Source organism: Vulpes vulpes, unplaced genomic scaffold, assembly GCF_048418805.1.
Source record: "Vulpes vulpes isolate BD-2025 unplaced genomic scaffold, VulVul3 u000000678, whole genome shotgun sequence".
NCBI classification, from domain to species: Eukaryota; Metazoa; Chordata; class Mammalia; order Carnivora; family Canidae; genus Vulpes; species Vulpes vulpes.
Genome location: NW_027325803.1, coordinates 913882 through 925614, shown reverse-complemented (window position 1 = coordinate 925614; position 11733 = coordinate 913882). Strand labels below are relative to the sequence as shown.

General features: G+C 48.0%; 1 protein-coding gene across 6 annotated transcripts in view; it reads left to right on the top strand.

Annotated features, from left to right (window-relative positions):
- The first annotated feature begins 334 nt into the window (after positions 1 to 334).
- Positions 335 to 11733, top strand: part of ARID3B (AT-rich interaction domain 3B) — a 54061-nt gene continuing 42662 nt past the window's right edge. For 2 of the 6 annotated variants that reach the window (XM_072745972.1, XM_072745968.1), the window contains exons 1-2: positions 335 to 442; positions 2921 to 3551. In XM_072745972.1, the coding sequence (XP_072602073.1) occupies positions 2997 to 3551 (555 nt within the window). In that variant the 5' untranslated portion in view covers positions 335 to 442; positions 2921 to 2996. Of the gene's footprint in view, positions 443 to 834; positions 877 to 1315; positions 1395 to 2920; positions 3552 to 11733 lie in introns of all 6 variants that reach the window. The other 4 variants (XM_072745973.1, XM_072745969.1, XM_072745970.1 and 1 more) reach the window with 3 other exon arrangements.

Here is an 11733-nt window from a genome sequence, read left to right as displayed (position 1 = left end):
TTTCCTGTGCCTTCCTCCCAACGCGACGCCGCGCCACACCACCCTCCGCGGCCGCAGGGTGCGCGGACGAGGAGCAACGTAGACCGACTCTTTTCAACTCCGCGCGGAAGTCCTGACGCCGGAAGTCCGCGCCGTGCGCGGCTTCCCATTGGCCGAAATCCCCGCCGGCGTCCGTCCGCTTCCGCCGCCGACTCGGCGGGGCGGGGCCGTCCCTGAAGTCACTTCCTGCTTGGCCCCGCCCCTCGCTCCCTTTTTGGCCGCTTCCGGCCTCAGGCCCCGCCCCGGCCAGTGCGGCCCCGCCCCGGGCTCGCGGCCCTGGCCCCGCGGCGCCGCTTCCGGTGCGGGCCCCGCCCCGGCTGTGGCCCCCGGCTGCGGAGGAGGCCGAGGCGCAGCGGCTGGAGCCGGGGCCTGACGCCGGCGGACCCCGGAGCGCCCCGCTCGGGTAAGCCGCGTGGGGCCCGGCTCGCTCCGCCGCGCGGGGGCGGGGGCTGCTGCAGGTGGAGGGGCCGGAGGGCTGCGAGGGGAGGCAGGTGTGCGGGGGAAGGTGAGCGCGCGGGGAGCGGACCCCACGCGCCGCGCACCCCGGGGGGGGTGGTGAGATAAAGAGATGGGAGCTGCGAGGGCGAGGGTGATGGGGTCGGGGCGGCCGGGGAGCGCCCGCGGATTGGCTGGAGGGCTCGGGGGAGGTCGGAGTGATGTGGCCGGGGGAGGCGGGGGGCGGGGGCCGGGGCCCCGGCGCGGCGGTCCGGGGGCTTCGGGGGCAATGGGGGAGGGGGCCGGGTTTAGGGACGGAGTGGCTTAGATTTGCGAGGGTCACAAGTTTTCTCTATGTAGGCAGGTGGCATTGTTGTTTGGACCTTTCTGCTTCGGGACGGGGTAGGTGGGCTCTCGGGGTCTCGGGGGGAGGGCGTGTGACCTGGGGCTTGAATCCTCTCCATCTCACCGAGGAGACAGCCCCCCCCCCCCCCGCTGGGGACAGCGCGCCGGGAAGATGGTGCGGCCGCTCGGGAGGCGGGGGTTCGGGGCCCGGCAGGGCCCGGCTGAAAAACGATTCCCTTTGCGATACATTGTAGTGATTATAAGGGAAGTTTTTATTATTATTATTATTATTACTATTACTATTATTATAAGGAAAGTTAAAATGATCACCCGATTGTTTGCTGTAGTCTTTTGTTTAATTTTTTTTTTTTTTGGACGCCAGTTTTTTTTCTTTTTTTTTTCTTTTTTCTTTTTTTAAATCCTCAATGTATATCCTTTTGCCGGCTGGATTGAATGCTGGATTGAAAATCTTTTCATATTTTGTTACACTATAAAGAGGGCCAAAGCCGACTGAAAGAAGCGCTACAGGCGTTAAAGTCACACTCTCTCAAGCGCCAGGAGAGGAAGTTAAAAAGGCAAGTAAAGAGGCAGACTGGGATTTGAGTCTTGCACTGAACGTGAAAGGCCAAAGCAAGCGCTTCTCAGATAAACAATGAGAATTTTTCATCTTCACTTTTTTTCACCTCGCTTTAAAGAGTTGCACCTTCCCCCTGCCCATTAAGAGATTAATAGACCCAGGCAGTTTTTATTGCTATGAAGGTGATTCCTACCCCCTTCTTCCCCCCCCCCCACCTCCGTTCGGTTTTTTTTTTTTTTAAATCTTTAGTCTCAGTTGGAAAACAGTGAAACAACGCAAATATCAAGTCTCAACCTGTGCAATGAGTTCTTTCATGTGATGACAACACTGTATGCCATTGTTGCAAGTCCTGTTCACCTAAAATGTGCGTGTGCCTAGTAATCCCCCTTCAGTTATGGAGACTTGCTGAGGAAACAGAACTGGAGTGAGGTTCCTTGGGGGTGGGGGAGTGGAGATCTGGAGAGGAGGAAGGGAAAGGGGAAGCCAGAGTGGAGAAGAGGGTGTGAAAGGGGGGATGTGTTTGGAGACTGATTGGTAAGAATGCTGATAAACCTGCCCCCAGAACACTTTGGGCCTGAAAGCCTTTTCTGTGTGCGTTTGTCATAGAATGTCACAGTGGAAGTGAATCAGAAAGAAGAGGGATGTGAAGAGATTTACTTGGCAATTTATGAAAAAGCAGCATTAACTTGTTGTTTACACAATATTGATATCTGTTACAATTTAATTAACTTTAAAATCTCCAGAGGAATTCCTCCCTGTTTGTTTTTTTTTTTGTTTGTTTTTGTTTTTTGTTTTGAGCTGACCATTGCAATTTGAAACTCTTGCCCCCTTGCATGTTTCTTTCTTTCATGTTGTTGAAATTGGATTCTTTTTTGAGGCTATAATGTACAGTTAGCGAGGCTCAGCCCACTTGAAAAGCAGGCCAGCCATTCGATCGGGGAAATTTGAAAAGTTTAAACCTAAGAGCAGTTTGCTGTGTTCTGCTTTTGTAAGAGAGAGCTCATTCTGTCTGCCTGATAGCTCTGGGCCTAGCTAGGGCGGTGCTTTCTTTCTCTGATGGGCCTGGGAACGTAAGCCGTGCTCTCTCCTTTGTAGACAGGCCCTTCTTTCCCTTTTTATTGTGGTTTTCTTACTTACAACTTTTGTACAGTACAAACCTGGTTGCCTTTTCGGTGATAAACACGCTAATGTTTGATAATGTCGAGAGAGAGAGAGATCAGAACAGAGTTTTGCAGGCTCGAAACTGTCTGGATTTACTTTTTATACCCACATTTGTCCACCACTGCTGAGATCCATCCCGAATTTCCTCTCGTAAATCCCGTTCTTCTTCACACCATTCCCTACCACACCCCCACCCCCACCCCAAGCTCCCACCACCACTCCTCTTAGAACCAGGGCTTAGAGCATATGATTAATGTTTAGAAGTCATACCCTTTACTAGAAAAAAGAAAGTTTTTTAATGTATGTTTTACTGTTTTTCCCCCTTGTTTCTCCTTCTTTGTGGTTTCTGTTAATCACTTAAAGTTTAGACCCAGTGTGCTGGCTGGGCTGTACCCAGGTTCAGAGCCATGCCAATTGGCGGGTGAAGCTTGAGGCAGTGATGGAACCACTGGCACAACAGAAGCAGCCTCGGCAGCCACCACCCCAGCAGGCCCCTCCCCTGGCTCCTCTGCAGATGGATGCCAGAGAGAAGCAGGGACAGCAGATGAGAGAAGCCCCGTTCTTGTATGCCCAGAAGCTGGTCACGCAGCAGACTCTCCTTTCTGCCACCCCTGGGAGGCCATCCAGCAGCCCTGCCCTGGGTTCCTTAGCCAGAGGGCCACCAGCCTCAGCAGTAGCCCGAGTTTTTGAACGGAGCAACGTGAACTCAGAGCCCGAGGAGGAGGAAGGAGGTCTGGAAGATGAGGATGGGGATGATGAAGTTGCAGAGGTTGCTGAGAAAGAGGCCCAGGCTGCTTCCAAGTATTTTCATGTGCAGAAAGTGGCTCGCCAGGACCCCAGAGCAGCACCTGGATCTGGTCTGCTTCCAGGACCAGGGCTTCCACTGCGTGCACAGCAAGCTAAAGAAGACCATACCAAAGATGCTTCCAAGGCCCCACCTTCAGTCTCCACAGCTGGGCAGCCAAGCTGGAATCTGGATGAGCAGCTCAAGCAGGTCAGTCTTTATGATGCAGGGGGTCATTTATTCTTCCCAAAGGCCAGCTGAGAGGAGAACTGCCAGGGTCAGGATCTCTGCCAGTCTGGGCCTTCTCACCCAACTCAGTGACCCAACAGCCTAGTGATGCATAGACTGTGATATTTTTTTTTCTCCTAGTTGTTTTCTTGATTACAGCAATGAAATGTGCAGGTTCCTCTGAATATAGATTGTTTCAAGTGGGATGTGAAAGAATGTTAGTACAATCTGTTTTTTTTTTTTTAAAGGAAGGAAGAGGTTGCAACAGTTTTGTGAGGGATATCTAAAAATGCAATTGCAGCTCTAATTACAGTTTTTTTAGTAAAAGAACAGTTTTGCATAAGACTATTGCTTAGCTCCAGGCTAAACCAGCGTCGTGCTCTTTAAGGACAGTTTTGTTGTTTATAGCTAAGTGTAGCTGACACGAAGCTCTTGCGTTGTGTATATTTTCCAAATCATGCCTGCATGATTGCATCATTTCACCCTTACACCACCCCCTTTGAAATAGGAAAGGGTAGACCTCAGAATTCCCAGTTTAGCCAAGGCAGGCTTAAGTGATTTTCAAACATGGCTGAGCATCAGAGTCGTCTTGGGAGCTTCAAAAAATTCAGATTCTGGAATCTTAAAGAATTATCTTGGTGTGGAGTCTCAGGACTCTAAGGTGTTCTCAACCAGGCTTTTGGCTTCTGATTCCTCTTCTCTTTCTGACCTGCAGTGCAGTTTTTCCTCACTCAAAGAATGGGAGTTGCTGATGAGTTGTTCCAGGTTAAGTGACTCTTTGGTGCTTAGGGAGTTTGTGACAAAGCTGGTAGTTTCTAGGTACTCATAAGTATGTGCTCTTCATGTGGCCCAGTGGTGCTCTTTGGAAATGAGTCGTGAAGAACTATGGGTTTTCACAGGGCAACTGAGAAATCTAAGAAAAGTGCTTTGGAACCTGAAAACACAGTGTCTTTGTATAAAGGAGCCCTGCGTAGTTGATCTGAGTTTTACCACAGCGGTGTTTCCAGTGGATTCCAGAGCTGGCAAAGTATGGTTCCATTCTCATCTCTTCCATTTATTACCCTGTGACCTGTCGGTAGGGCTCTCAATCTCTCTGAGCCTGTGTCCTTTCATCTGGGAAGTGAAAATGATGAAGCGTACCTCCCCGGGATGGTGTGAGGTTTGACTGAGCTAGCAGCACCCGGTAGGTCGGAGTGCTCCAGGTGCTCTTTATGCACACAGCGCCGTCCTCTGCTGAGGCCACACCAACAGGCTGGGAAGCGGGTGAGGTGCCCACTGGCACCTGGGGGCACCCGGACCTTCCCGCAGATCGCCAGGAGGTAGAGGCTGAGCTGGGACTTGGATCAGAGAGTCCCAGCTTCCACGACAGAGGCAGCCTGGCCACTGGCCCAGACCCGCCTCCTGGCTGATTGCTTTAGTTTAGCAAAACATCTGTGAGTTGCCTGCAGCCCCCGCGCTGCCTGCGGCTGGCAGAGTTCCATGCGGCCGCTGAGTCAGCCCGCAGCGGGCTCCCGCCCTGACAGCACTGGGAAAGTTCAGGCCCGAGGCGGCTGGGCTGCCCCCGCCTTGGCAGCTGGCCAGCCTCTGCGTGTGTGCGGTCGTTCCTAGAAAGTGCAGCCGCCTGCGAGGAACAAGTGGAGCTCCAGAGCCTGTCTGTCTTCAGGAAGTGCAGCAGGTGTTGAGGTCAAGCCATTAGAGCTCTGAAAAAAGAGCCTCTTCAGAAGTGGCGTGTGCGTGCACACACGGGTGCACACCAGCAGGCACCCAGCCCAGTGCTCTGGGCACAGCAGCCCTGTGAAGACACAGCTCAGTGCTCAGGGGCTGGCTGTTGGTTTTCTGAAACCCTTTGGGTTCATTTTAAATTTCTAAGGCGTATTTGACTAATTATAGACTGCCTGGCAGAGCACCTGCTAGGATGTTTTACAAACACCAACAGAGCGGAGGCCTCATCTCGCACCCTAAAATTCCCCCTCCCCTTGGATTTGGAGATCGAGAACTGGGTTAGGGGGTCCTTGGGTAACAGTGACTTTAAAACCTCAGATGCGTGGGCTGCCTGGGTAGCTCAGCAGTTGAGCATCTGCCTTCGGCTCAGGGCGCGACCCCGAGGTCCCGGGGTCCTGGGATCGAGTCCCGCACTGGGCTCCCTGCATGGAGCCTGCTTCTCCCTCTGCCTGTGTCTTTGCCTCTCTCTCTGTGTCTCTGTGTCTCTCATGAATAAATAAATAAAATCTTAAAAAACAACCTCAGATGCACGTCACCCTTTCCTTTTGAATTTAATTTCATAAAATTACTTCATTCTGTACCCTCCTCCTTTGTCTAATCCTGCTTTTAAAGGAGTAAATAATATGCTTGCCGATTAAAACATCTTTTTAAAAAGTTATGCTTAGGAAGGGGGGGACTGAAAAAATACCCTCGGGGAGAGCCTGTTGAAACCCTTACAGACCATGAAACTAGCCAGCTTTTTTATTGTTCATAGTCTTTTGTTTCTGAGGCAGTTAACTTGTAGAGAGCAGAAATGGAATATGTCTTGCTCTGGCCAACAGTTACAAAGATCTTCTGCAGGTAATACTGTCAATGTGTTGCCGTGTGCATTTTGTTCTTTAATGCAACAGACTTTCACTGAGGCTTCTTTGGGCCAGGCCTGAGCTCCGTGGAACTAAGGAGCTCACATTTTAAGCAGAACCCATGTGGAAACCTTAAGGGGCATTGGTCTTGAATTGCAATAATTTCACTCTGTCCAAAGTCAGCAGAAGCCCAACTGCCCAGTCTTAGCTGTGCTGCAGATATTTTAAAAACAAGGTTTTGTTTCAGACATTTACATACCAAGGTAAAAACATTAATTTTGTCTACAGCGTAGCTAGCTAGCTTGGTAAACCAATAGGAATACTCAAAAGTATCTTGTAAGACTTTGGGAGGTTGCAGGTGGGCAGGCACCTGCTGATCAAAAAGCAAAATTTAAAAGCTAAAGGACACCACAGTTTCCTTTGTTCTGTAATCCCTTTCTTAGAACATATGAAATCAAAATAATTTTATGGATTCTCTTTAAAGAAACTCTTAGAAAATAATTGTTTCTTAAGGCCCAGATCATTAGACAGAGTATAGTATTCTCTGACACCAGGGTGATGGGAAGATGGATAATGCCATTGAGCCAAGCATTCTAAAGCCCATCAGATTTCGATGGGCAGAGTAAACAATTGTAAAACAAGGCAACAGACAAAGAGCTGAGTGTCCCTTCTCTCAAGGGAGCTCAGTAGAGCCCTGTCAGCACACATCCAAGTGGGGGGTGTTGCTGGTCTATTAGGGGTAGTCCTCTGTCTTCCTGGGAAGAGGGTAGTTCAGGCAATACAGGCTTTGTCTGTCTTGAGCCTTTTAGTGAAGCCAGGTTTCCAGAAGGGGGTGGACTTCCTCCCAGAGAATAGAAAGATGAGCAATTGCTTGATAGGCATGGGGGGAACCAAAGTGTGTGTGTGTGTGTGCGTGTGTATGTGTATATATATATTTTTTTTTTTTTTCATACTTTGGCAGCCTCCATGGTTACTGAGTGTGGGAAGCTTGAAGGATGGCGGACTGCTTGGTCTCTGGAATATATTGCCAAGAGTTTGTGTAAATAATAAGGTGCCGTTTCTTGGGCTAGTCCTACTTTCCTAGGTACATACTGCATGTCTTTGGAACATTTGATGCTTTTCGTGAAGATTGTGCAAACTATTGCATGAATAAAAATAAGATCATAAGCGTCCCTCACTTTTCTTTGTAGGTCTGTCTTGCATGCCCTTAGCTTCTGCTGTCACAGTGGAGTCTCATCAGTGGTTCTTAATTGAGGTTGATCTCCCCCCCCCCCCCCAACCACCAACACACCCTGCTCCCGGATGTCGTTTGACTGTGCTGACTGGAATGGGGGAGATGCTGGTGCACATCCTAGAATTACCTGGTTCAAGATGTCTGTAGTGCCAGGTTGAGAAACCTGCTTTATGTTGTGTAATTAGAAAGAGAACATATGCCATGTTTTCGTCAGGCACTGCCCTGGACTGTTTCTTTGTGTTTCGGTCTTGGTCACTGAAGAGTTTGGTACCCTTGAGTTTTCGTTGAATCTCCTTTCAGTATCTGTGTTGAGTTCATGTCTCTTCGCATAGTCACCTGGGTGACCAAACTGTCACTCAGGAGAGGATTGGGACCTAGAACTTGAGCCCTCTCATTTGGCTCTGCCAGCGGTGCTTCCAGCCTAGCATTCTGTGATGCCTGAGATGTCTGTGGTGATCTGTGAGACAGCTTGGTTGCTCTTTTAGACATTAACCCCAAAAGGTTAAGGTATAAATACTCAGCAAACATGTTAATTAGTAACAGATTTAATTATTAAATCAACATTGGTTTTGGGGCCAGAAGGCATGGATTTAGATCCTCGCTCCACTGCTTGCTCGCTGTAGTACTCTGGACAGGTGCCCTAACCTACCCCTCTGAACCCATACATACTTGTATCCCAGAGGATGCTAATCCTCTCCCACCATGCTCAGGGAGCAACTGTAAAAATATTACCAAAGTGGAAGAAGAATACGAGTGTGGAAGATCTTTGTAAATTTATACCATCAAGCAGGTTAGGTCACCAATACACATCTTGAAGCTGTATTTCTTCAGGCTTTACTACCTTTGTAGGTAAGATGCTCCATAAATCCTAGACACTGCTTTGAAACAATTCCTTTTCAAGTTTCCCAGAGCTGTGACCAAACTCTCATAATCTGGAGTTCTCTGAAACATTTCAGGATTATGTGAGCTAAAACTGTTGCACTTTAGTCAGCACTTAAAAAAAAATCTTTTCTTTTTCTCCTTGTTGAGAAACCATTGTACTTTTGAAGCTGCTTCTTTCCACATTAAAATAGGAGCATGTGCATGGCACCTGGGTGGCTGAGTGGTTGAGCGTCTGCCTTCATTCAGCTCAGGTTGTGATCCCAGGGTCCTGGGATCAAGCCCACGTCGGGCTCCCCACAGGGGAGCCCCTCTGCCTCTGTCTCTCTCTCTCATGAGTAAATAAATAAAATCTTTAAAAATAAAAATAAGGACATGGGCATGTTTCTTCTTTAGGTAGAATTAAGCTTTATTTACGTTGAATTCTTTTTTTTTTTAAGGGAGCAGGGAGCCTGCTGTGCAGGGCTCTATCCCAAGACCCCAGATCAGGACCTGAGCCGAAGGCAGAGTACCTGACTTAGCCACCCAGGTGCCCCAAATTTACTTTGAATTCTTATAGACACATGGTCATGACTTAACTGAAGTCCTTACCCTTCTTACCAAACACTGATCCCACCACATGCATCTGAGACCCCATCCCCTTCCTAATTTTCAGGGACTTGCTTCATCAGAGAAAGGGCTCTTTCCCTGACTCTTTGGACCCACTGGCTTCTGAAACTTTTTCCACATTCATATGTGTTCTCCTGTCTCCCAGATTTAAAAACACAAAATAAGCTCCTTTAATCCATAAATCTGTCTGGTTCATTTGTTACAGGGGAATGAGAAGTCATTTTTAAAAAACCTTCCCTTGACTACACATCTCTTTCCAGCTTAGCTCTTGTCTCCGTCCCCACAGCAGAGCTTCCCAGAGGCATTGTTTGCACTCCTACCTCCACTTTGTCACCTCCAGCTCACTCCTCAACACACTGCAGTCTAGACTTTGTCTCTTCCGTGTTCCTGAAGTTCCTCTTGGTGAGGCCTCCCAGTGACCTCCATGCTGCTAAGCCCAGCCTGCTCTCACCTCACTTGATTTCTCAGTGGCATCGAATACAGTAGACTCCTCTCCTCCAAACATTCTCTTCCTTTGCTCTCCATATCCCCTCCATTAGCTTATTTTCCTTTCTCTGTCTCTTCTGTGTGACCACTAGAACCCCAAGTTCTCCAGGGCTTAGCGCCTCTTCTCTATACCCCCACGCCCACCCCGCCCTGGGCAATTTCTTTCACTCTCAGGGTTTTAAATACTGTCCACAAGCCATTGACTCCAGTATGCATCGTTTGGCCCTTGTTTCCATTCTGAGTTCAGTTGCCATATTCCCAACTACCTTCTTGACATTTCGACTTCAATGTTTTACTGGCATCTCAAGTCTAACACCTGTGAAGCCGAACTCCTGATTTCCAGCCTACTCCCCTACGATTATTTCCTCCTTAGTTCTTACTTCTCTTAAAGGACATTTCTCTCCCTTTGGTCACTCGTATCAGAGACCTTCTTGTTGACTCACTCTCATACTCCATCTGGTGATGTCCAATCCCTCACCAGGTCTTACCAACTCTCCTAAGTGTCTAGACCACTTTTCTCCTCCACTGTCACCTCCCTAATCCAGGCTGCCGACCTGCTGCTGGAGCTATCAACAAGTGTCTGTGTCTTCCCTCCCCCATTCTAATCCATTCTCTACACAGTAGCTGGAATGATCTTCTAAAAAACCAATCAGGGGATCCCTGGGTGGCGCAGCGGTTTGGCGCCTGCCTTTGGCCCAGGGCGCGATCCTGGAGACCCGGGATCGAATCCCACATCAGGCTCCCAGTGCATGGAGCCTGCTTCTCCCTCTGCCTGTGTCTCTGCCTCTCTCTCTCTCTCTGTGACTATCATAAATAAATAAAAATAAAAAATAAATAAATAAAAAAATAAAAAACCAATCAGATTATGTCATTCCTTTAATGCCACCCAAGTATGATGTCAGTTGCTCTAATTGGAAAAGCCCAATCTGCATAATCTGATCCCTGCCAGTTTGTCAGCCTTATTTTTGTGAATCTCCTGATGTATCACTGTACTCCAGCCACCCTGGCCTTTCCATATGCTAGTCCTCTTACCTGGAACACTCCTCTAGGCTAACTCTTACGCAGCCTTCAGTTCTCATGTTAAACATCGCTTCCTCAGAGGCACTGTCTTCACCTTTAGTGTAGATCAGGTTATAGACTGTCATTGAACATCATACTTTTACGTTCAATGACTATACTTTTATAGGTTCAGTTCACCTATACCGAAACATCATTATCCCCAAAGTCTCTAGTTTACCTTCCAGTCACTCTTGGTGTTGTAGGTTCTGTGAGTTTGTGTGGGGTTGGCTTGTTGGGTATCTGATTCCTATACTCGACAGTAAACTCTAAGACAGCAGGAACACAATCTGCCTTGCTTATCATTGTATCCTGGTGCCCAGCAGAGCAATGGCAGATTATAGGTACTGAATAAATATTTGTGTCTCCCACTGTTTTTGGTTTGCCCTGTTCTTGTTTCTATTCTTTAATGCAAATGGCACCATTTCATTTTTTTAGAGCAGTCTTAGGTTCATAGCAAAACTGAGCGGAAGATACAGTGATTTCCCATATTGTCCCTGCCCCCACGTATGCATAGCCTCCCCCACTATCAAAATCCCCCATTAGGGGCACCTGGGTGGCTCAGTGGTTGAGCATCTGTCTGCCTTTGGCTCAGGTCATGATCCTAGAGTCCTGGGATTGAGGTCTGCATCAGGCCCCACGCAGGGAGCCTGCTTCTGCCTCTGCCTATGTCTCCGCCTCTGTGTGTGTCTCATGAATTTAAAAACAAAAAAACCCGACTGGAATGGTACCGTTTTGCAGTCAATAAACCTATACTGAGATATCATTATCCTCGAAAGTCTCTACCTTCCAGTCACTCTTGATGTTGTAGTTTCTGTGAGTTTTGACAAATGTATATATAATGGCACGTATCCACCGCTGTAGTATCATACATAGTTTCACTGCCCTAAAAATCCTCTGTGCTCCTTTCTCTTTAAGTCCTGGCAACCCCTGATTTTTTTTTTTTTTTTGGCTCCATAGTTTTACCTTCTTCAGAATACCATATAGTTGGAATCATACAGTGTATATATAGCCTTTTCAGATAAGCTTCTTTCACTTAGTAATATAAATTTAAGATCCCTCCATGTCTTTTCATGGCTTGATAGCTCATTTCTTTTTAGCATTGAATCTGGATGTACCACAGTTTATCCATTCACCTATCAAGAAACATCTTGGTTGATTGGCAAATATGAATAAAGCTGCTATCAACATCTTTGTACAGGTTTTTGTGTAGACATAAGTTTTCAGCTCATTTGGGTGAACACCAAGGAGCACAACTGCTGGGTTGTATGTTAAGAGTATGATTAGTTTTGTAGGAAGCTGCTAAACTGTCTTCCAAAGTGGCTGTACTATTTTG